Genomic DNA, 25,100 nt, shown 5'->3' on the forward strand with positions numbered 1-25,100 from the left:
GGCTTCTGGGACCCAAATTTTCCCTGTTCTTAACAGTCCTTTTCTGTTTTCTTTCTTGGCTCTTCTTCCTTCTATGTCCTCATAGTATTTCCCCCAAACCCTTCCCTGACCCTTTTCTCTCATGTACTTCCATTATTACTTCTTTGTAGATGGTTCCTAATTACCTACATACAGTTAATGATCTGTTGTTTCTGATTCCTCCCAACCCTCATTTTCTTCAAACTTTGCTATTACTAACAAGAACACCCAGCCACTGAGACTCACAACCTAGTTGTTATCCTCAATTCTTCAATCACAAACATGCAACCTAATGCCAAGGCCTACTAATCTGTCTCTCACAGATGACACTTTCTCTCCTCTGACACAGCTATTACCGTGGCAAAGTCTTCATCACATTACACCTGGACTACTGAAACAGCATTTTTGTTGGTTTCCTTGCCTCAAGTCTTTCCCACTGCAGTTTTTCCATTCAACTGCCAAAGGGATTTTCTTAAAGTGCAGTTCTGAGTCTCTTATGTCCTCTATTCAATGAATTCCACTGGCTCCACATTACCTTCAGGATCCCATATAAAATCTTCCTTTTGGTTTTTAAAGCCCTTCACAATCTGGCGCGCCTTCCCTTTTCAGGCAATGGCCTTTTTGTGTCCTGCATACCTGACATTTCATTTCCCAATTCTGTGCATTTTAACAGGCTGTTGCAAAGCCTGGGATGTCCCCTCCTTCTCACTTCTGCCTCCCTTTAAGACAACTTAAATCTCACCTTCAACAAGAGAACTTTTCCAGTCCTCCCTCTGATATTATATCTCCTTTACCTTTTCTGTCTTTAACATACATCTTTTTTTGCATGTTGTTTCTCTCACTAGATTGTGAGCTTCTTGAGAATGTGGACTATTTTCTTTGTCTCCCAATCAGTGCCGGATGGTAAGCACTTGTTGACTTGACACAAGTATCTCTATGTGAGCATCACATCCTGCTTGAGGCCTGCAGGATTCTTGGGGACCAGCAGAGGGCAACAAAGTTCTATCTAAAAGAAGCAACAGTTCTACCCTGCCTTACTTTGAAGTGACTGCCCAAAGCCAGAGAAATCATGATCATGAAAATGGTCAGAATAATATGGGAACCAATAACCCTTAGTGATAAGGGATTATAAAACGTCTTCAAGTCTTTTGGACGAGTCTTTAGCCCAGGCAGACATTTTATACATACCGCTATGAAAATCTTTCAGTAGATTCTTGAAGAATCCATTTGGCCTGAAGAAAGGGTGTCATGCTAAACCCAAGGTAGCATTTCAATTTTGGCCCTCTTTGATAATTACATAATTAGAGATGGAAGGGCCATCAAGTATATTGCTACACACACACATACCCCTATCTATCTATCTATCTATCTATCTATCTACAAAAGCGTATATGTATATATGTGTGTAAGCAGGAAGGTCAATAGTCTGCTGATGATTCTCAATACTCTATGAAATAAAGTATTTGATGATGTTACTCTTGGCTATATAAAATGAGAAAAGGCCCACCTGATCTACTGGTACTCAAAATAATGATGATTCATTTTGACAACTGGGCACCTGATCCTTTCCAGGTATAGCAATCAGAATTTTTAAGTGATCTAATTACACTTCCTCTTTACATCCTGTGGTATCTTTCCACTGAGATATAATATTAAATTAAAAGGCACATGGTGGTGGTGGAAGGGAGGGTTTCTAAGCAGGAACTCAACTTAAACGAGAAGCCCTATATACCAAATTAGAAACTTACACAATAAAATGATTTTGGATATTTGATGAATCAGAATGTAAGGCTTTTTTTTTTTTTTTTTTTCCCCGCTGAGGCAGTTGGGGTTAAGTGACTTGCCCAGGTCCCCCAGCTGGGAAGTGTTAAGTGTCTGAGGTCAGATTTGAACTGGGTTCTTACTGACTTCCTACTGCTCTCTCCACTGCGCCACCTACCTGTCCCTTGTACGCTTTCTTGACTTTGATCACTCAGAAAATTCTTCATCTCTTTTTTAGGTTTCTCAGGCAACCAAGGTAGAAACATGCAGAACTGAGGGATCGAAGGAAACTCTCCAAGTTTTTCAGTTTTAGAAGTGATTCTTGCTTCAGGGGGAAGGGGAAGGAGAAGGAGAATTTATGTAGACTCCATACTACTCAATGATGTGTTCCAGGAATTTCATTTCTTTTCCCGTAAAATGTGTACTTTATCAGTTTTGCAAATAGCTTGTTGTGCCAGGAGTAGGATACACTAAATTTAGACAAGATGTTGATTAGGGCTCCAGTAACTATTTTAGGATGTCGTCCAGATAGGGCCTATCTTTCTGTAACAGTTATAGCATATTAAGTTTAAGGTGTCCTATCATAAAAGCACAGGGAATTACAACTGTCATATATAAGCTTCCATTCTAACAGGTCACTGAACTGAAAGGTGATTTTTTCTAATTGCTTTCTTCCTTTATTCACATAAGAACAGCCCAGTTTCATGAACATTTGCACAAGCTAAAGCTTATTCAGCAAGTCAGGAATTAGCAACAGAAGTTATTGATCTTGCATCAAGATTGAATTCAAGATTTTATGGTTTGAACAACAGAATTTCCTACTTTTATTTGTGATATTCAGGATGGTATGCACTAAGTAAATGAATTGACAAAATTCTAGTATAGCTGATTTTCCAGAATTGTTGGAGGGGCTGTCAGATCTCAGTAAGGGGTACTTGACTGGCACTGTTTTACCCAACAGGCCATTAGTAGCACATGCAGACTGCAAAGGCAGGTGAAACACCTCAATTTGCAAGGGACTAAACATGTTCAGATATTTCCTGAAAAGACCAAGGAAAAAATAGAATGCGGAGAGAGGTTGACTACAATGTTGAGGTAGTGATAATAGCAGCTAGCATTTATTTAGCACTTTAAGGTTTGCAAAGCACTTTTAAAATGTTATTTCATTTAATTCTCATGAAACCCCTGTGAAGTAGTATGATTAGCACCCTCATTTTTCAGATTAGAATACTGGAGTTCAAAGAGTGTAAGGGACTTGTCTAGTAAGCATCTGCAATCTTTCAGATTCCAAGTTCATTATTCCATTCATTATCTCACTTTACTGGTAGAAATGATGATAGTGCAGAAGACTAGTTGGGAAAAAAATTAAGCCTCTTTGAATTTCATGCAACAGCTGCATCATATGCCACTAGAAACAATGCAGATCAGGTTTCCATCTGTTCTAACAAGAGATATACCTGTCATCAGTTATGGACACAACTAATAACTGATGAAATATTTGCCTCTGAAGGACCAAAGGCAGATTAATGACATTTCTAGAAAGTTCCAGAGTCCCCTCGATCTTAAGTTTAGAGCAATGTTTTCCAAACCAAAGTATATTGCAAAGTATTAAAACATCTAAATTTCCCCTCAGTGACAACTTAAAATTGCATAAGTATATAACATATATTAAATTCTGCATTAATAGTAAAAAAAATTCCCCTTATTCTTTTAACTGAAATAAAATGTAAATCACATTAAAAATTATAGCTAAAGATAAGTACATAAATGCCATAAAAATATAAAAATAAATTGAAAATAATTAGTATTATTACTGCTCCATCTTGATAATTTTTCTATTCTTGAAATGTGACATCAAAATGTAGAACAGGGTCAGACACCAGCTGATTTCTTTGCTTTGATTTTTATTATTGCTAAAAAGGTTTCTTGCTGAGAGTAATTCCAAAGGCAATTAAATATAAAGCCTCCAGAAATGATTTTTCAACAAATAAGCACTAAAAAGATTCCTTTGGTCATTTCAATTCAACAAATTTTTATTTGGAAAAATAAATTAGTTTATTTTATGGTGAAGTTTTGCTGGCCTCATTTGTATTTGAAAATACATCTTCACAAATGGCACACAATAGTCTTTGCACATTCTTCTCTAAACCAGGCCAAACAATAAGCCCAATTTAAAAATAACTGATGCTATGCATCTATATAAAACCTAAGAATTTAAGCATTTTTTAAAGTCAAATGCAAAAAATAAATCTTAATGTTCTTCTTCCAAGAAAAAAATAACGAATCAACTATTTTGTATTTGATTATCTTTGACAAAACAAAATCAAGCAAAACTTGACTAGTAGCTATCTGAATGGAAGACAAGATGTGGCTGGAAAACTAGTCAAGATGTCAGAGTTAAAGAAGAAGCATTATAGAGAAACTCCCTCACCAACTACTCAAACAAAGATTTAAAGGAGGAAAAAAACCTTGGAAGATCATCTTTCTTTACAAAGATTACAAATTCTACCCTCAGGAAAGTGACCAAGGCAAGAATGATGAAACAGTGGTGGACCAGGAAAGTAGAGCCAGCCCAGGAGCACAAAACAGGCCAGCAGCACTATCCCACTCTCCCTAAAATCTGACTATAAATTAAGGATTCAAACCCCAAGGCAAAGAGCAAGACAGCAACTCAATTACTTGTATCACAAAGGAGTTCCCAGATACTCTAAGCAGAACAAGACTACTGCTTTGTGTTTTAATCCGGAAGGGGGAATCATCAGACATGCAGGCCCTGATGTATATATAACAGGATTTCAGCTCCATCATTTGACATAACCTGAGTATGATAACTCTACTATGTATGTCTTCATCTTTATTGTCAAGATCCAAACCAGGCTATAGAATAGCAGTGATCAGACTGTGCCTTTGATTGGTCCACACTGGGTTTGCTGAAAGTCTGTAGTTTACTCACTAAAGCCAACACTGTCCTTAAAGAAAAACAGTGGCAGAACACTAATAAAAACAGAACAAAACCACATAAGGCCATGACAATCCCAACAGGAGTGAACAAATGATTAAACTAAAACCTTTGAGAGAAAGGGTTGGAGAGTCCCTGATGTGAACTGTGTCCCTTTTAATCCATGGGAGAAAGATGATTGGAGTTTGAAACTCTCCTCTAGGAGGGGCACACCCTTCTGTCCATAAGGGAAACTTCTAAGGTAAGTAATCTCATTCAATTTTGAATTGAATTGAAGTGAAGTGAAGTGAAGTGAAAAACAGTCTCCTAGATTCATCCAGTGATAGGCCCACCAAAGATCAAAGAAGCCCTAATATATCTAGTGCTATATGCCCAGACATCTTTGCAGAAGTTCTAAGGCAATTTTGCCCTCTAAGAAAGCTGTCTTCTTAATAAAACTATCCCACCAGGATTCTTTGCCCACTAAGTAAACTATCTTCTTAGTGAAAATAAATCTCTTTTTGCCACAGACTTTGGGTTTTCTAATTCTTTCACAAAGGACCTGCGATATCAACCAGAGGGGATCTCTCACTCTCAATTCTTGCACCTTATCACAAAGTCTGGCCCTAATAAAAATTCCCCAAATAATGGACTAGGAGTGCATACTGAAGTGAATTTTCTTTTCTTTCTTTTTTTTCTTTTCTTTTTTTGGCAGGTGGGATGGAAAGAGAGAAGAGAAGATATGTAGGAATTTGTTTTGTATTGAAGAAGGGACCCCAAAACTCTTTATCTTTCTCTTTCCCTGACTTTGGGAAGGAGCTATGAGGTAAAGCACTTGAAGCTCCTTGAAGGAGAAAATCTCCAGTGAGAGACCCCGCCTGAAAGGTTCAGCTTCATTCTGTTATCTAGGTGGGGTTGATTCAGTCCTGAGCTAAAGAATTCCAATCCTATTCCATTGAAGATTTTCTATTCAGTTCAGATGGGACTGAATTCCCATTGAAATCCAGCTTGTAGATAGAGAGCCAACTTGGGACTCAATCCTTGCAGAGGTCTTAATATGCCATGCTATGCTATGCTATGCCAAGGAAACCTCTGCCTGCTGGAATAATATTCTACCCGCTCTTTATCTCCCTCACCTGTTTCCCTAAAGAGACATTTTGCCTCTCTGTCACGATTTCTCTAAACTTTACTTCTCTGCCAGAACTCCTCCACTGAGGAATTCAGCCTTTCTATTCATGCATAGTAAAGGCTGACTTACCAATGCCAATAATAAACCTCTTTTATCAGTCTAGCCTTTTTGGGTTTGTAAATTCCTTTACAAAGAATCTCTGTGCCGCCAGAAGAAGGTTCCCCAAACTCCCTACCTTTGTGATGAATCCCAAGGGATTGCAAGGGAGCCTAACCTCTCCATTTGGTTCCCTGAATCCCGAACCTGCCACTAGACCATATCATTTAACTCTCTGACTACCAGAAACCCTAATCTCATTTTGATTCCCTAAATCTAGACCTCATCATTTGGTTCCCTGACAAAAAGAAACCTCAAAACCTAAATCTCATCAGTATGACATATTTGCAATGGGCTTTGTTTTTCTTGCCTTCTCAATGGGCAGAAAAAGAGAATATAGAACTGAAATTTTAATTTGATTTAAAAAAATAAAAACTTGGATATTGAGAACACAATCACAATTCCAGAGGACTCATGATGAAACATGCTGCCCACCTTGACATAAAGAGGTAATGGATTCTGAGTGAAGATGGAAGCATTTTTGTTGGACATGGTTAATATGGAAATTTGTTTTGAATGTATGTGTTTATAATGGATTTTATTTTTCTTGCTGTCTCAATGGAAATAAGAGATGGAATGAAAATAACTCAGAGAAGAAAAAATAGAATTTTATATTAAAAAAGTAATCATGAAAGAAAATCATCCAGATATATTAGAGGAAAGGAAACTGAAAATAGAAAGAATTCACAGATACATCCTGAATGAAACTCCAAAATAATAATTCCCTAGAATGTCACACCCAAAATCTGGAGCTCCCAGGTTAAAGAAAAAATACTACAAACAATTTGAGAGAAAGTTTTAAAACCAAGGAACCACAGGCAAGATCATAAGTTTTAGCAAAAGTTACTATAAAGAAGGGTTCTGAAAGTAAAGAATGCAAAAGTTTAAAAAGCAAAAAAAGATAAAGACTTACAACCAAGAAAAATTTATACAGGAAAACTGCATATAACTCCTTCAGAAGAAAAACAGATCTTTAATGAAACAGAGGCCTTCTAAACATTCTAGATGAAAAGAGTAGAGCTGAATGGAAACTTTGAAATATGAAACCTATTATCATTAAAGATCATAGAGGAAGTAAAGACAGAGAGACTGGGAATAGATTTTATAGGTTTTGAAGATTTTAAAAGAATGGAAGGGAAAGAAGAAAGGATATAGGAGGAGAAAATGAAGAACAGGGAAAAATCTCACATAATCAGAGGGCATAAGTAGAAGTTTACATAAATATGGAAAGGTAGAGGGGATGGGGTCATTTGAATCTCATTTTCATCTGAATTGGTAAAATCAGGGTAGAGTACAAGCACAAACACAAACACACACATATACATATAATTTGGTATAGAAATACATTCAACACAACAGAAAAATGAGAGAGGGAAAAGGAGAATAAAAGAGACAATAGATTCAGGGAGAGCAGATTGATAACAAACCCTAAACTCTGAGAGGGGGTTCTGAAGAAGGCTTTAAAAGGAAAGAACCTATGATTACAAATTCTGCTTGGTCTCCAACTGCACAGAACAAAATACTCCCTGATAACCTCCCCACCCCCCATTTTCTAGTTTTCTTATGTTTGTTGTCTTTCCCTGTTAGACTTTTAAGTTCCTTGAGAGCAGGAACTGTTTCTCTTTTTTTCTTATTTGTATCCCCAGTGCTTAACATGGTAGCTGATACACAAGACGCACTTAATAAATATTTAGTGAATTTAATTGAAAGAAAAAGTTTAAGAAAACAGCACAGAAATACACAATTAGCAATCAAAACTATAAATATGAAGGGCATGAATCACTGATTGGAAAAAGAATAGATAGGAAAACAAAATCCAACAACATGTTGCTTATAAGAACCACACTTGAAACATAAATACTGACATGGAATTAAATAAAATAAGGAGCTAGAGCAAAACTCTATTTTTCCTTAGCTAAACTTTAAAAAAAAAAAAAAAGGAGGTAGCAATTATGATCAGAGCTATGGCTTCAGTAAAAATAGATTTAATTTTGAAAATTAAAAGGAAAACTACATTTTGCTTAACGACAGTATTGACAATGAATTAATTATAATACTTAACATATATGTACCAAATAGCATTTGCATTTAAATGGTTAAAATAAAAAACATAAGTTATAGGAAAAAATATGGTTTTATCTGGAAATATAAATATCAGGTGCTCAATAATAAGAATGCTAAGAAACTGTCACCTACTATCTGTAAGACCTAGGGCACTTGATATATTAAAACTTGGTTTTCTCATGTATAAAAGAGATGATCTCTGGGGTCACTTCTGGCTCTAAACATATGGACCTTTCATTTCTATCTAGGAGTTAAGAGCGTCTCAGAAGATTATAAAAGATTCCTTAAGAATCAGTCTTATGAATTGATAAGCTAACAGCTCATAAGGTTTACAAAGCTTTTTTTATGAATTACTAATGTATTTGTAATTAGATGTCATTATGATCGAAGCAAAGGTAAAATCCCTTTATAGCAAACAAAATGGAACATTTAATCTGGTTTCATGAAATTTTAACAGCTTGAAGACACATTTTTATTACATTGACATAATTTGTGGTTTATCTACTATGAGTTCTGGGTTAGGCTTCTTTGCCCAACATCTTGGCCTCTTGAAAGAGACTCAGCAACTACATACAATTTAGGGGAGGGAAGGTAGTCATGTCATTTTGTACAAAAGAATATTTTACTTATAATGAATGTATTTCAAAACAACTCACATAGGATAAGAAAAGCAAGACCTAAGAATTAGCTGGGTTGAAACAGAAGTTTAATTTTTCAGGTCTTTATTTCTTTTAGATTTTTGTATCATTTAGGGATTTGTTTTACACTGGCATAAGACTCAAGAGTTTAGATGGATTTTAGTGGTGGACGTTTAGAATGGGGAGGGGCACACAAAGGGGTAATTATGTTTTCTCTATCTTCACTTCAAACAGCACACAATTATTCTGATACAGATTGGAGGTAGTATGTGTATGATAAATATACATATGTGTTTATATTTGTGTATGTGTATACAGATCTACACACATATACATACACATAAATAAAAGCTTTGTGGCACTGTATGGAGAAGGTGTTCATAACATATTTTGGCAGATTGGAGAAATCTAGGAACCCTTTCTTAGAATAATGTTTTTAAATGTATAAAATAAAACACAGAATTACAAAGGAAACAAAAGGTTGGTGAAAATAAAGATTTAATTTTTCTCCCCATCCAAGTTCAATGACCCCCTCAAAATCAAGGATACTACCTGCATTATCTCAAAAGAGATAGCTGCAATGACAACACTATAAACCTCAAAGTACTACGTGAATATAAATTATTATACCTGTCATTTAAAAATATGATGTATAAAAAAAGATTATATCTTTAGGTAATTATATTATTATATAATATAATATTGTATAATTAAATTATATATACATATATTAGGTAACTAAGGTAACTTTATCATAGAATTTTATGATTTTATAATTTTAATTAGTTTTATAGTCATGTTTTTACTTAGATCTAGATTTTAATTTATTGTGATCTCACAATGTCAGAACTCCTTCCATCATTTTAGATCCCAACCTTTTCACATCCTGGTAGAAGATATTCAGAAGCAGCTGAGAAAAATTCATTCCCTATAGTGGCCAGTCTTCTGGTGATAGTCCTTTACATATTTAGCTATGCTGATCCCTAGATGACATGTATGCATATAGTCTACTATTAACATTTTTTCTAATTTACTGAGACTTGCCAGAATTTATTTAACCTATGCTGGAATAGCATTTGAATAATCAAAGATCACCTCCATGCACAATGAGACGTCAGAAAGGCTTCACTTTGACTCTGATTAAATCTATGTTAAAAGGGATAGGGAGCCATTAAAGCAATAATTTCTTTTTCTCCACCTTTAATTATAAAAGCAGACATTATTTCTGCATCTGAGGAATGCAAAAACCTAGTTCTTGGATAAATATAAATTAAAAATACAATGCTGAAAATTCCATACCTCTCCATTTTCAAATGTTATTTCCCGCACAAGAGGAACACATTTATCTTGAGCCCAAGCATAAGCCAAGTCAAAATTTGTTAGAGATCCCAGGTATAACATATCTGGAGCATTTTCCTATTAGGAAAAGAAAGTGAACCAAAATTTTGTTAACAATTCTTGCAGGTACTTGGAAAGTATAACAAAAATATAAGATAGCATGTCAAATCAATTCCCTGGCTAACTGATTGTTAAAATTCAATTATTTATCAAGTATGTACTGAATATCAACATAATGAACATGTGGGCATTGCATGATCAAGGTAATACGTGAATAAGAAAATAAGCATAAGCCAAAGTTTGTTTGTTTGTTTTTGCTGATGCAATTGGGGTTAAGTGACTTGCCCAGGGTCATACAGCTAGGAAGTTAAGTGTCTGAGACCAGACGTGAACCCAGGTCCTCCTTACTTCAGGGCTGGTACTCTATCCACTGCGCTACCTAGCTCCCCTGACAATGTTTTTAACAACAACAAAAATTGTACTATAATTGTATAAAGTAACTAATTATTTAAAGTCCAACTCTACTGCCAAGAGTACAACTCCATTGGGCTGGATTCATTGTTTGAATACCAAATGTATACATGCCAAAAAAGTTACTTCATGGAGAACTCACACAAGGCAAGCACTCACAAGGTGGAAAGAAAAAGTGATACAAGGACGCTCTCAAGGTCTCTCTTAAGAACTTGCTAATTAATTGTATAACATGGGAGACATTGCCACAGGACTGCCCAGCATGATGTGCCCTTATCAGGGAAGGGTCTATGCTCTATGAGCAAAGCAGAGTTGAATTAAATTAAGAGATGTAAAATGTACAAAGTTAGAGTCTATCCCAAATGTTCACAGGGACTATTTGTGTACGACTTGTGGCAGGGCACTCTGAGCTCATATTAGTCTGATGAGCCATAGTCAGACAAACTATAACTTGACGATTAACACAGTGATGTCATTTTGATCCTCTTCGATAATGATGGACAACAACCAACCAATTAACTATGGTATACATCAAAATTTCATAACGAGTAAGAAAAATGAATCAATACTAGATACATGCATCATTTCAAAGGAATGTCTTTAAAACAGTAACTAATATTTATATTTTCTTTAAATTTCCAACATTTTTAAATGATTAGATATATTTGAGCATATCAGAATCAAGTATATATCATATTAAGTCATGCAAATTAATAAAATGCTTCCTGGATACAAATTGGGTACTAAATTATAGCCTGATAGAATACTATTTCATGCTATTGAATGAAATACACAAAAGTTCTCCCCTCTCTCATGAATTGTATAAACATTCTATCCGAAAGCATAGTCCCTAGAAACAAAGTAAATGCTTAATAAATGTTAAGTTTTCTTTCTTCCAAAAATTTAGTAACAAAGTTAAATGGAGTTATTTAGAATTTTTTTACATACATATGATTCATAGAGGTAAGAGCTGAAATACCATAGTTAACCAGATTGCTTTTCCAATAAACTTACCCCTGGTGGTTTGTAGAGTATGTTGTCTCCACTATATCTTTCTGGTTTTGAAATAGACCTAATAGCAATAAAGAAGTAAATGAAGATACTTTTTTCTACTAGGACAACAAAAGTTAAAAAAGTAATGAAATTGCAATAGCTTTGGCTAATTATTTTCAGTGGAAAACTGTACAAAAAAAAAAGTAAAAATGAAGATAACCAGAACTTAGCTCTATATTAAAGCAAAGATCAATAAAATTATTAGGTAGTGATGAAAAAACAGAAATGATGAAAAAACAGAAAAGTTGATCAATGGGATATAATACATAAGCAAGACCAAAAGCAACCAAATATACATAGTAGTCCATTATGACAACTATTAGAATAGGGTCTTACCATTTGACAAAAAACTACCAGGAAAACTAGAAGGCAGTTTGGTGAAAATTCATTTAATTTAACATCTTATGACAAACAATAAGCTTCAAGTAGATATATGACCATTTCCTATATAAATAACCTAAATTTATATATTATAAATTTGAAATTGTAAAAAATAAGAGTAGAAATATTTTATACAGCTATGGTTAGAGGAAGAATTCTTCTCTAAACAAGGGATGAATTTTATCTTAAAAGATAAAAGAGACAATCCAATGATGTAAATTAAAAGTTTTAGAAACAAAATAATAAACTACAAAAAAACTTTTCAGCAAATAACTCTGATGAAAAGATAAAAATATATAACAACAGCCATTTTTCAACTGCCTAATAAAAAGGCCTGGGTCCTTTTCAAAACAAACCATAAAAAATAATCCTTCATAACACTAACAATAAGAAAAGTGCAAATCAAAACAACTCTGATTCACTTCATCCTCAGAAAGGCAAAGATGAGAAAAACCAAATAAATGTTGGTGAGGCTAAGAAAAGACAGGAACTCTGATGTTCTCTTGATGAAGCTGTGAATTAGTCTGGGAGGTGAGAAGGGAGGTGAGAGGTTAGTCTTGCTGAATGGTTCTCGTTCTCTAATCCATCCTTGATACAACAGCCAAATAACCTTTGTAAAGTATATGTCAGACCATTTTACTCCCAGACTCAAAAATTTCCATTGGCTTCTGATGATGTTTTAAACTTAAATTTTACACTCTGGGATTTAAAATCTTTGATAAACTGACTCCCTTTCACACTTCTTTCACATTATGCTCCCCTTTATGTATTCTACATTTCAGTCACATTGGTCTACTTGCCATCCTTTGAATTTACAATCCATCTCCTATATTCATGTCTTTACACTGACTATCATCTCTCATGCACTTTTTCTTCACTTGCATCTATTCGAATCCTTAGGCTCAGTGCAATTCTTTTTATAATTATGTTAATTCTCAATAGTGTTATTCATCATAACTAAATCTAAACAAGGTCTTAACCCAGAGCTTTTATTAGAATGCTGCTTTCTAATTCATGCTGAATTCCATTTCAAATTCTTGCCAGGACTGGACTACTTTAGCATATGACAGCATAATTTCAGGTCTCTTTATCATCAAAACATCACAGGGTCATAGATTCAGCATTGGAAAAGAGCTTATAAGTTACCTAGTCAAATATTCTTGTATTAAAGAATTTTTACAAATTTTTTCAACTATTACCTGTGATGGGCCAACTTTACTGAGATTAGGCTGAAAGACTTTTCAAAAATTATTATTGCTAGGGGCTCAGTGTATAAGACCAGATCTCCAATATTGGGTATGCAAGAAGACAGACAGGAATTTTAAGATCTGTTACCTAAGTGTTAAGTAGGGCTAAATAAATGCTTTATTCTAAGAGAAAAGGGACTAGGACTAAGAGGTATGAATTCGAGAAACCTCAAGAAAAAGTCAAGCTTCATCAGGATGGAGTAAAAGAGAATACAGAAGGAAAACAAGGGAGGCAAATGAATTGTAGCCACGTTCTCACTCTCTATCTCTTTAAAGCAGTATAAGCCAGGCTTATTTAGACAGCATTGCCTTGGAGATTACATAATCTTTGTTAGGTTGAAGGGAGGCGGTCTGGTTTTGAAAGGTAGCAGTGATAAAAGTTTTGACAATGGACAGTATAAATAAGGGGACCAATTTCCAGGCTAGTGTTTTGGAATATACCCTTTTTGGTCCATGAGTTATTGGAACCCTAAACTCCAAATTCTTCCATATCTTGCAATGTATTTAAGATAGTATAACATCCTATGGAAAAAGCAAGGTACTGATCTTGAATAGGATAAAAGAAAGAGTGATGATATATATACATAGTGGATCTTTAAGGTGACTGGCACTGTATCTTGGTGATGATTATTGACAATAGCAATAAAAAAAATTAAAAATATGAAGCACTCAGTTTAATAATCCTTGCAATAATGTTGGCTGGTAAAGTATTAGCTTCACACTAGGAAGCATGCTGTTTAATATAGTAGATCATGGTCAATAGTGTCAAAAGTTTCAAATGTCAATTATTTGTCAGTCTGCCTCTACCTGAGGGGTGTCCTTTTTTCTCTCTCTCTGGATATCACCTTGCCTTACCTATTAAGGACTCGTAGTATCAACCCCAATTTTTCCATCATTGTGGGTCCCCGGCTATCCCCTGATCCCATTCCTCTAGACTTTGATATATCAGGAAATCACTCAGGAAAAATACTCAGATGCACTTTGCATTGCCTAAAAATAATGGAGGGTTGAGCCACTGTGGGGCTCTAGGAAAAAACAACTATGTTAAATATACATAATAATGAAGCTGAAATTTAATTTAATAATAATGAAAATATTAAGAGTGAGATGGGGAATCTATGAGATCATTTGAGTCAACTTCCCCCCTCCCCCCCCGCAAATTCTAACATTAATCAACTTACCCAACGGCAGAAAAGAAGACACAATCATCGTGCAAAATATTTGCTACTCTTTCAAAGGTTCTATAGTTGTCTGAGTCCTTTTGTTCAAAATAGCCAATGATTGTTCTTTTACTGCGCTATAGATATAAAACAAAAGCATTTACATGATATTCTTTATATATAGAATGTTCTTCACTCTATTGTGTTAACATGACATTGTTCATATATCCCTTTCTCATGTATCTAAATAGCTATACCTGTCATCCATGTTTCAAAATATATATAACCAAATATAAATTCAATTAAAACATTTAAAACTCATAATATGAAAAAAAATTTTGCTTAAATACTGATCTTTATGATAATGAGAAAATTATTAAAACCTATTTTCAACATTTTTATTTTGAAAAGTCAAAACAAGATTTTAAATTTAGGGTTGGATACATTTTAAAATATAATAAAATCTCATTAAATAGAACTATACAAATTTAACATTTGTGATTAACTAAAAAATGTTGGGCTGATTACAAGTTCGTATAGTAAGCCCTTAAACACTTATCAACTGACTTTGGCACAATTTATGGTGGAAAAAGTGAATTATAAGACAAATTAATCGTGTAAACCGGGGGGAAATACTTAAAATATTTAAGTAGCTTTCAAGTTGGCTTGATTCATTAAAGCATATTCATAAAGAAACTATACAATACGAATCTCTTAGGAACACTGATTTGAGAGTGAAAGAAGTCCCTTTTTAAACAGATAAAGAAACTTCAGAAAAGTTAATAGTGACTTTGCCAAAATCACACAGATAGCAAGTAGTAGAGTCAAGATATAAACATAAGATTTCAGTCTCTGATTCTGGTACTTTTTAAATATCATCTTTTGATACCTTTAGTCATATATATGGGGGAAAATATATGTACTTCTTTTAATAGGCTTACATCCACCACTCCCTCTGTCAATTAAATCAAATTATTGATATTTAAATGTACTTTAAATATTCTAATCAACAATTTTTTATTCAGCAAAATGATAGCGCTATCTTAAACTGTAATTCAAAAAGCCAAATCAGTACAGATAAAATTTTATTACAATAAACTTTAATTTTATAATGTTTTAAAAATAGTCACTTTTTTGATTATATAGAAGTGAACAACAACAAAAAGAAGGTATTAAAGAATTGTAAATTTTTGTTTTTTGTTATATTATTAGTATTGTAATGAAATTCTGTTTACAAGATGGGTTCTGAACAAAGTTGTTTCAGGAACTTACATCAAGAAATTTGATTTCTTCCATGTCATGTACTTCTTGAATAGGGTCACTTTTTTGTTGTCTGATGTAATCTGCTATTGCTGTCACTGATCTCTGACCCCTGTATTCTCTCTTCATCATCATACCATTCCGGAACAGTTTTAGGGTAGGGTATTTGCTTATCCTGTATCTTTGGGCAATTTCCGCTAAGAGAATGGAAAAGTTAAAAAAAAAAAAATCTCCTTCAGTCATATTAAAAGAACGATATGTTGATCCTTTGTCTTATCAAATTCAAGTCTATTAACATCCATGTACCTACAAGTGTTAAAATCAAAGTTTATAGAAAACTCAATCCCAGCTTTCAGGGGGCTAACAATTTAGTAAGAAAAGAAAAAAAGTCTTTGGGGTGAAGGAGGTGGAAAACCTAAGAAATAATGTGGAATGAAGTAGGGTAAGAGCCCTGTCTGCTGTACCTGCATTAAATATCTCTATTGAGGTTTTATCCTTTTGCTTAATTATTTAGACTAGCAAAGAGAGTTATTACCTTATGTGAGGGAGAATGATAAATAGAAGGTTTGAGAAATTCTGTAAGACTAGTATTTTTATTTCTAATTCTTTCCACAGAATGAGCAGAACAGAGAAAAGCAGATAGGAAGGGTGGGAGGCATCTAATTACCAGTGAGGTAGACACTGAACTAAGAATACAATCACTACTTCCATCAGTGATGCTTACTTTTTAACTGAAGATTAGAGGACTCTGAAAGGCATGTGGGAAAAGACTCATATCATAAAAGGTAGTCATTATTAATAAGTGACTTCATATAAATCATACATAAGACCTTTTTAGGTGTTCAACTGATAATAGCAATCAAACAACAGAGCATCCAAAGATATTTATAAAATGACAAAATGATTAGCAATAATCCATTAAATAAAATCCAAATGACCAATGACTGATTTAAAAAAAAAAGATTTAAATAATAACTGAGGCAGCTGGGTGTCATGGAGAGAATTGAACTTAAGTCTCAGAATTTGCTGGTTCCAGGCCTGCCTCTGACAAACGCTGGGCCACAGTACCTGGTGATATAATTCACTCAGCTTCTGGGTTTGTTTTGGGTTTTTTTGCCCCCATAGAACTCTCCAAGAGAGTCTATTTCTGAGCAGGAAGAGCAGATACATATTCAGTAGAAGGCATTTCCTCATTGGGACTTGCTTATATAGATCAAATCACAGATCTTATTCAAAGCAACAAAGAATTTGCCATTATGCTCAATTCTTAAGATGTTTTTAAAGATACTAGAAATCAGAACATTATTCACAACTAGCTTAAAATCTATTTTTAAATCTAAATAAGTTTTAGTATTACTACTCTAAATAAAACCTTGCTATTTCAGATTTATACACAGTTCTTCCTCTTCCTCATGTAATATATGTATATATTTTATATATATAATATATATATCTTCCCCCCCAATAAAACCATTCCAACTATATCTCAATTTAATACTTCACAAAAATAAAAAGTAAAGCTTAAAGTAATCTTTTCCCAAGATTAAACATTAACAATCCCATCATCTTGGAAAAGGTCACAAAATCCTTTCTGTTACATCACTTTAAACAGACTGTAACAAAATATTTAAAACAATATGACTGAGTACTTACAGTGCTGATCACAATCTACTCGGGCAAATACTACTTGATTCTTATTTGGATATTCTTCCTTAATGACATTGGAGGCTTCTTCAAAGATTGGATGTAACATCTGGCTGAATCGACACCTATACACAATGAAAATACAAATTAAAATGGAAAAACAAAGCATTCAGATTTTATTATAATTATTAATACTCATGGTGAGTTTACTTCTGTTGAAAAAATATACCATTAATTTATTTACAATGTGATAGTTTTCAAATAAAGCCAAACCACTTTGGTTTTATTCAGTCCCTACAGTCCTCTCTAATGCAGATGGCTCTCTCAATCACAAGTTTATTGAAATTGGTCTGAATCATCTCATAAATAATCTATTTTAAACAATCTATTTGTGTGTAAAGCCTCTACTGCACATCATAGGAAAAAAAGGAGTGTGTGTGTGTGTGTGTGTGTGTACCCCAACAAAAAGCTTTAAACTTGAAAAATACTTCAAGGACCAGTGACTCCTCTACTATAATCCTAGCAATAAGGAGGAGGACATCTAAGTCTTAACCTGTTTATCCTAACACCCTCCAGACAGGCAAGCATTGCCACTTGATCTGTCAATGAACCCTCAGAACCCCCGGGCTTCAACATGCCCCTTAGTTCTAAAATCTTCAATATATATTATCTCTCCCAATTAAAAGATGAAATCCTTGAGAATGAGAACTATTTTAAATTTTTATTTGTATCCCTAGTGATTATTTCCATAGCTCTTGACCTGCATTAAGTACCAAATAAATGATTTTTCATTCAAAGAATGACTAATTGATCAGAGAAGAAGGGACATATTCAGAAATTGCTGCTCGGTATTCAGTCATATCTGACTCTTCATCACCTCATGGCCCAGACTGTCCATAGGGTTTTCTTGGCAAAGATACTGGGGTGGCTTGCTAGTTACTTCTACAGTAGATTAAGGCAAACAGGGTTAAGTGACTTGCTCAGAGTCATACCACTATTAAATGTCTGAGGCTAAATTTGAACTCATGTCTTCATGACCCCAGGCCCGACACCCTATCCTAGGCACCTAGTTGCCTCATTCAAAAATTAAAGCAACATAAAAACAAAATTCATGTCTTCATGACCCCAGGCCCGACACCCTATCCTAGGCACCTAGTTGCCTCATTCAAAAATTAAGGCAACACAAAAACAAAATTCATCAATAAAAGTTTAAAACAAAGGAGTGGGAATACTAGGTGTTCCTATCCCTAGGTGACTATTAGCCCAGCCACATAGTTTAAGTTCTATTCTATTACTCAGAATCAGGTAGATGTTCTGAAAGAGTACCTGTCTCTACTAAGTATCCTGCAAACAAGTTCTATTCTATGGCCATGGTTCAGCCAGGCACCCAACTTCTCTGATCTTCAGTTTTCTCATCTTTCAGGAGGTGTCTGAACTACATAGCTAACTATGAGGCTGTGAGGAAGAGACTTTGTATACTTCGAGGTATACTATAAAAATTACAGTTATGATTGCCTTTTATCTATCTATGCCATAAAACCAAAATCATACATAAGAAAGAAGAACTCTTGGGAAGATATTTTGTCCCATAATGAAGCTTGTAAGAATAGCTAAAGCTTTCCTTAAGCTAGATGTTTTAGAAATCTGAGCACAAAAGACTTATTTCCTCCCCACCATGTTTCCTCCTTTTTTCCTCTTTTTTTCCTTAGTATATGCTCCCTCGCCCTGTTCTTATATATATAAATGTCCCTAAATGGGGGGAGAGAGGCGATTTCCTATTCCTTCCTACCAGAAAAAAATTCAATTTTGAAATGTAAATAATCATAAAATGCATAAAAGCAAAACTATCACTTACCAGTCGGCATAAAAATTAACTAGAGCAACATCTGCATTGTCTGAAATAAAAAAAAAAAACACATTATACTTAAGTTACTCATATCCATATTTTTCCTGTTACTATCATTTTAATTTTATTCAGAAACTAATATGCATGACATCATCCTAGACAGTTATTGACCTCCCCCTTTGCTTCAGAGACTTCTAATATGCATTATCTCTAGATGATATCCATTGTTCTTGACATCTACAAAGGATTAGGGGAAGGAATGGGAAGGTTTAAGATCAATCACTTTAGGTACAGGTATCAGCTTTGATAAGAGTTGGGTAGAAATAAAACTAAGAGTTGTAAACGAAATTTGTATAAAAGCTCCATTAGTAGAGAAAACTAGGACTGGCTACCTAGGCACAAAACTACTTCAAAATTCTAAAAGATTGATGAGGTTTAGGTTTTGGGATTCCGGGAACCAAAATATGATGAGGTCTAGATTGAGGGTTGTCAGGGAACCAAATGATGAGATTAGGGTTCCTGGTGATTAGGGAGTTATAGTCTAGTGGGAGGTTTGGGGTTCAGAGAACCAAGTGGAGAGGTTAGGCTCCCCTGCACCCCACCTGGGATTCGGTGCAAAGGTAGGGAGTTTTGAGAACCCTGTTCTGGTGATGTAGAGATTCTTCGTAAAGGAATTTACAAACCCAAAAAAGCTAGATTGATAAAAAGAAGTTTATTATAGGCATTGGGAAGTCAGCCTTTACTATAGAAAGGTTGAATTCCATAGTGGCAAAGTCCCAAAAGTAGTGGAGGAGTCCTGGCAGAGAAGTAAAGTTTAGAGAAATCCCAACAGAGGGACAGAGAGTCTCATTAGGGAAATAAGTGAGGGAGATACAAAGAGGGTAGTGCCGGAAGGGAATATTATTTCAGCAGGCAGAGGCTTCCTTGGCATAGCATGGCATAGCATGATAGGACCTCTGCAAAGAGAGTTTTAGATTGGCTCTAGCTTTGGCTACAAGTGAGGCCTGTTCCACGGGGCTGGGCTAGTGGGTGGAATCCAAATTGGCTCTTTTTATCTACAAGCTGGATTTCAGCTTGAGCTGGAATTTAGGAAATCTTAGAATTGAATAGTTTAGAATTAGAATTAGAGAATTAGAATTCTCCAGTTTAGGACTAAACCAACCCCACCTAGATAATAGAATGAAGCTGTTATCTTGTTTCTCTCAGGTGGGGGGGTCCCACATTTGCAGGATCCAAGGAGAATCTCTCCTTCAAGGAGTTTTAGAGTTTCTGGATCCTTCTTCAAGATGGTCCATTATTACATTTTTTCTATTATTAACAATACCACATAGTAAATACAATCCAATTCTAACATTTGTGCATTTACCATTTATGATTTTAACCATTTGCATGATTTTATTCACCTCATTTTTACTTTTATAACTATGAACACTCACAGCTATGCCTAGTGGAGAAAAAATCTGAGGCACAATATATGCAAGTTTGCATATTCTACTACTTAAAGTGTGCTCCCATACATTTATTACATATTTTCATTATTTGCCTTTAAAACTGAAGTTTTGTTGTTGCAATTATGCCCCCAAAGTAAAATGAAGTCCTTTGGGCTCTAAGGTGATTCTGAGACTCTCACCAGCTTTTGTATTTTTAAGTCCTATCAACTTCTTTCTTGATTTCTGGAGAGCAGCCAAGATAGAGAGGTTTACAGTATAGTACAGGAATACCTCATTTTACTGTACTTCACTTTATTGAGCTTCACAGATATTGTGTTTTTTACAAATTGAAAATTTATGGCAACTCTGTGTGGAAAAGTCTAGATAGACAGCATTTTTCTAACAGAATGTGCTTACATCATAACTGTCGCATTTGATAATTCTCATTATTATTATATCTGGTATAATGATCTATGAAGATATTAATGCATTTGTTTTTGCGAGACCACAAACCATGCCCATGTAAGACAACAAATTTAATTAATAAATGTTACGTGTATTCTGACTGCCCTCCTACTTGGTCATTTCCTATGTCTTTCCCTCTTTTGAGGGCTTCTCTATTCCTTGACAAACAATAGCATTAATATTAAGTCAACTAGAAACCCTATAATAAATGGCCTTTAAGTGTTTAAGTGAAAAAAAAAAAGAGTCAATCAATGTGGCAAATTGTATTGCTATCTTATTTTATGAAATTGCCACAGCCACTCCAACCTTCAGCAACTACCACCCTGATCAGTCAGCAGTTATCAATATCAAGGCAAGACCCTCCACATGTAAAAAGATTATAGCTTATTGAAGGCTTAGATGATGTTAGCATTTTTTTTTTAGCAAGAAAGTATTTTTTAAATTAAAGTATGTACACTACTTCTTTTATACAATATTACTACACACTTAATATACTATAGTATAATATAAACATAACTTTTAAGTACACTGAGAAACCAAAAAAATCTGTGTGACTCAATTTACAGCAGTGATCTGGAACCAAACTTGTAGTATCTCCAAGGTATGCCTGTATATATAATACAATGTCCTTATACTGACTGCCATCTGACACAGAGGAAGTTAAGATTCAGGTTTTAAAATGTTTTCATTTTAAGAATTTTATTTGCTATTCAGTATTTATGGTAGGGTATGTTTCAAACATTATTAAAAATAAATATTGTTGGACAGCTGGGTGGCACAGTGGATAGAGTAATAGCCCTGAAGAGAGGAAGATCTGAGTTCAAATCTGGTCTCAGACACTTAACATTTCCTAGCTATGAGATCCTGGGCAAATCACTTAACCCCAATTTCCTCAGCAAAAAACAAACAAATAAATAAAGTGTCTGAAATCAATGTTCATTTTAATTGGGATGTTAGCACAAAAGGTCATAGAATTCTAGGGAAGTACTAAAGAGAAAAAATGTTTTGCATGTTGCCAATTTTATTTTGTATACTTTATGGATTATTTCACAGTTACTATATAAGAGAAAGTGCATATTATCAGGACCAATATTTTGTTATAAAGAATTGTATGAAGAAAAGTGTATTTTCAGCAATCTCTAGCACTTTTTTGATGACTTTTTTGAGGACCTAACCCCCTATCAATTCAATATATCAATATTCACATTTTTTACTTTTGCACTGTTTTCTAAGGAAATTGTCCCCACAAAAGTTGAAGATTAAGTATATTTTCTTTGTTCTCTATTCACTTATCAATAACTCTCTATAACAAAATAATTATGATATCTGCATATCATCACAGGAAGGAATGAGGAGAAAGACAAACTCCATGTAATACTTTTTGTCTTGCCAACAAGTAGCAAAAAGCCACAAAACAAATTGGGAAAATATTTCAACCCTTAGACAAAAAGTGATTATAGATATAATATCTCCCCCTTCAATTACACATTTAAAGCACTTCTTTTGATTTCCCTAATTAACTTTCAGTGTTGAACTTTGATTTGGACAAAACATATTACAATAAAACAATTTGCATGTTTATTCACATTAATTGCAAAATGTTGTTTATTTGTTTTAACTCACATCATTTTAATTTTTACATTATTAGTTCAGTGAATGTATGATGAAATACTATTTAAAAGTGACAATTAGTAAAGAAACACTTAAACAAACCCTAAATATAACTGTTATAAAACTTTTTTAATAAACCATGAGTTTTAGCTCAAAATTATAATCACTGTCGACAAAATAACTCTACTACTACGATTTCAAAAATGAAAAACCATCTCCATATCCATCCCAAAACTCTTTAGCAATGGTTACAATCACACTGCTTGCAAACATAACAGTAAAACACTAATTGCTTGGATGTACTTAAGCAGCATCAAAAAATGCATTTTACCTTTTTTACATGAAGTAGCTGGCAATTCTTCAAACTATCAATGATTAAGTTTAAAAAGCAATCTTTGGAATATGGTTTCAGACCATTCAGATCATACAGCCCCAAATACTATAATGTCCATGTCTATTATTTTATATATATATACAATCAGAATTGAGTTTATAAGTTGACTTGAAATACCTGATGAAAGGATATTCAGAAGACAATAAGCTACAATAAGATGTTGAATTATCATAAAAATAAAAAGTTATTTAATATATTTAAATAGGAGAAGAAAGTAATAATATATTTTAAAAAAAGATTTCTGAAATCAAAAAGATTTTCTGGTTATTTTCTGGTTTCTTTTCAATTACTAATGAAATGAAATTAATCAGAATACTGATTTCCCAAATATTTCAATTAGTCAGAGTTTTCCAATAATTTAATATGCAACTCTTTATAGAATAGTAATTACACAAAGAAAATTTTCAAGTACTTACTTAAAATTTCATCTATATTTCCACTATCAAGACTTGCTATTTCAGCTGTTATTGGAGTGAAAATCCAAGTTATCTGAAAATGTAAAAAATACAAAATTAGCAATTAATGTTTCAAGATGAGGTAAATTAAGTCAATGTGTGGAACACTCAGAAATTTTATAACTAAAGTAAATTCCACGTGAAAAAAAGATACAAATAACCGATAATCAATTAATGTTTTCTAAGGAATTTCAGATCTAAAGTTTCATTTTGGAAGGCAAAGAAAATTAGAAATATTTGCTATAAAATTGTCTTTGCTTTTTTTTTTTACTTCATTTATTTGTTTGTTTGCTTGTTAATTAATTAATAAATCAATTAATTGCAAAGATTGGGTCTCCTTACCCAAACTGGAATTTGGAACTATTCATGGACCCAGATCTCATTCTGCTCAGCATAGAGGTTTTCCGACAAAGGTTGATTCACCTCTCTTTAGGCAACCCAGAGTCCTTCCCACTAGGGTTCACCATATTGATTGGACATTGACACCTAACTGCTTTACTGTAGCTCAGAACTCTCAAGCTTAAGAGATCTGCCAGGTTTGGCCTCTCCAAAAGCAGAGATTAAAAATGTTCATCATTCTACCTACAGCCTGTTTTTATACTACCAAATAAACATAATCATAAATTCTGTAAGTAGTTAGGAAAATTGAGAATGGTTTACCTGTTCAAAGGAGCTGGCCTTTTTAAGACATTGCTAGGGGCAGCTAGGTGGCACAGTGGATAGAACACTAGTCCTGAAGTCAGGAGGACCTGAGTTCAAATCTGGTCTCACACACTTAACACTTCCTAGCTGTGTGATCCTGGGCAAGTCACTTAACCCCAAATGCCTCAGCCCCCCCCCCCCCAAAAAAAAGACATTCATTGCTAATTCTATAGTTTACCACAATCTCAATATCTGCTATATTAGATGCACTATTTATTTAACTAAACCAAATTTATTTATGACTAACGTCCAAGGAAAGACAGGTTCTTTATTTTTAATTAAAGAAAATGTTTATTAAGATTTTTCAAGTCTGAATGAATTTAAAGTAAAATTTATTCTAAACTACAAAGTTATTTTAGCACTATTTTAAGATACAGTTAATGTTTGTCCTAATGATTTTTGTCAAAATGGCCTTAAAAGCTTCTGCCAAGTTCCCATCATACAACTAGATCAATAAAGTGGGGGAGATGAAAAGAAACTGAGATGAAAGGAAGAAAAAAAACATTAATTATAACAATAATTAAAATGCTTACAAACTACTCAAGGGCTAAAATGCCAATAAAGACATGAAATCATGCCCAAGTTATATAAGATATTCACAAACGACTGTTTCCATCATATTCATTCTGGGAATCCTCCCTATGGGTTCAGTTCATAACTGTGTGACTGTAGTTGGGCAGGACTCAACTACTAAGCCTGAATTTCCTTATCTGTAAAATAAAAATGATAATACTTGATCAATCTAATGACCAGTTTATTGTGAGGAAAGTGCTTTGCAAACCCTAACCTGTTACATAAAAATATGAATTATTATTATGAAGATATATCTAAGTAAATGATCTAGTAATATGGCTGTCTTTTTGGCTGGTAAAACAGAAAAAAAAATACAACAAATCACAGTTTTTGGAATTAGAGGGCCTAGGTTCAAATATCCCAAAT

General features: G+C 33.9%; 1 protein-coding gene across 1 annotated transcript in view; it reads right to left on the reverse strand.

The window, feature by feature from the left end:
• Positions 1-25,100, reverse strand: part of ERP44 (endoplasmic reticulum protein 44) — a 117,301-nt gene that overhangs the window by 42,481 nt on the left and 49,720 nt on the right. Inside the window, exons 2-8 of the mRNA XM_051966801.1 lie at positions 23,421-23,493; positions 19,114-19,153; positions 17,268-17,383; positions 15,627-15,811; positions 14,376-14,491; positions 11,528-11,585; positions 10,004-10,120 (exon numbers count right to left, since the gene is read on the reverse strand). Coding sequence (XP_051822761.1) covers positions 10,004-10,120; positions 11,528-11,585; positions 14,376-14,491; positions 15,627-15,811; positions 17,268-17,383; positions 19,114-19,153; positions 23,421-23,493 — 705 coding nt within the window. The remainder of the gene's footprint in view (positions 1-10,003; positions 10,121-11,527; positions 11,586-14,375; positions 14,492-15,626; positions 15,812-17,267; positions 17,384-19,113; positions 19,154-23,420; positions 23,494-25,100) is intronic.

Source organism: Antechinus flavipes, chromosome 1, assembly GCF_016432865.1.
Source record: "Antechinus flavipes isolate AdamAnt ecotype Samford, QLD, Australia chromosome 1, AdamAnt_v2, whole genome shotgun sequence".
In the NCBI taxonomy this organism is placed as follows: domain Eukaryota; kingdom Metazoa; phylum Chordata; class Mammalia; order Dasyuromorphia; family Dasyuridae; genus Antechinus; species Antechinus flavipes.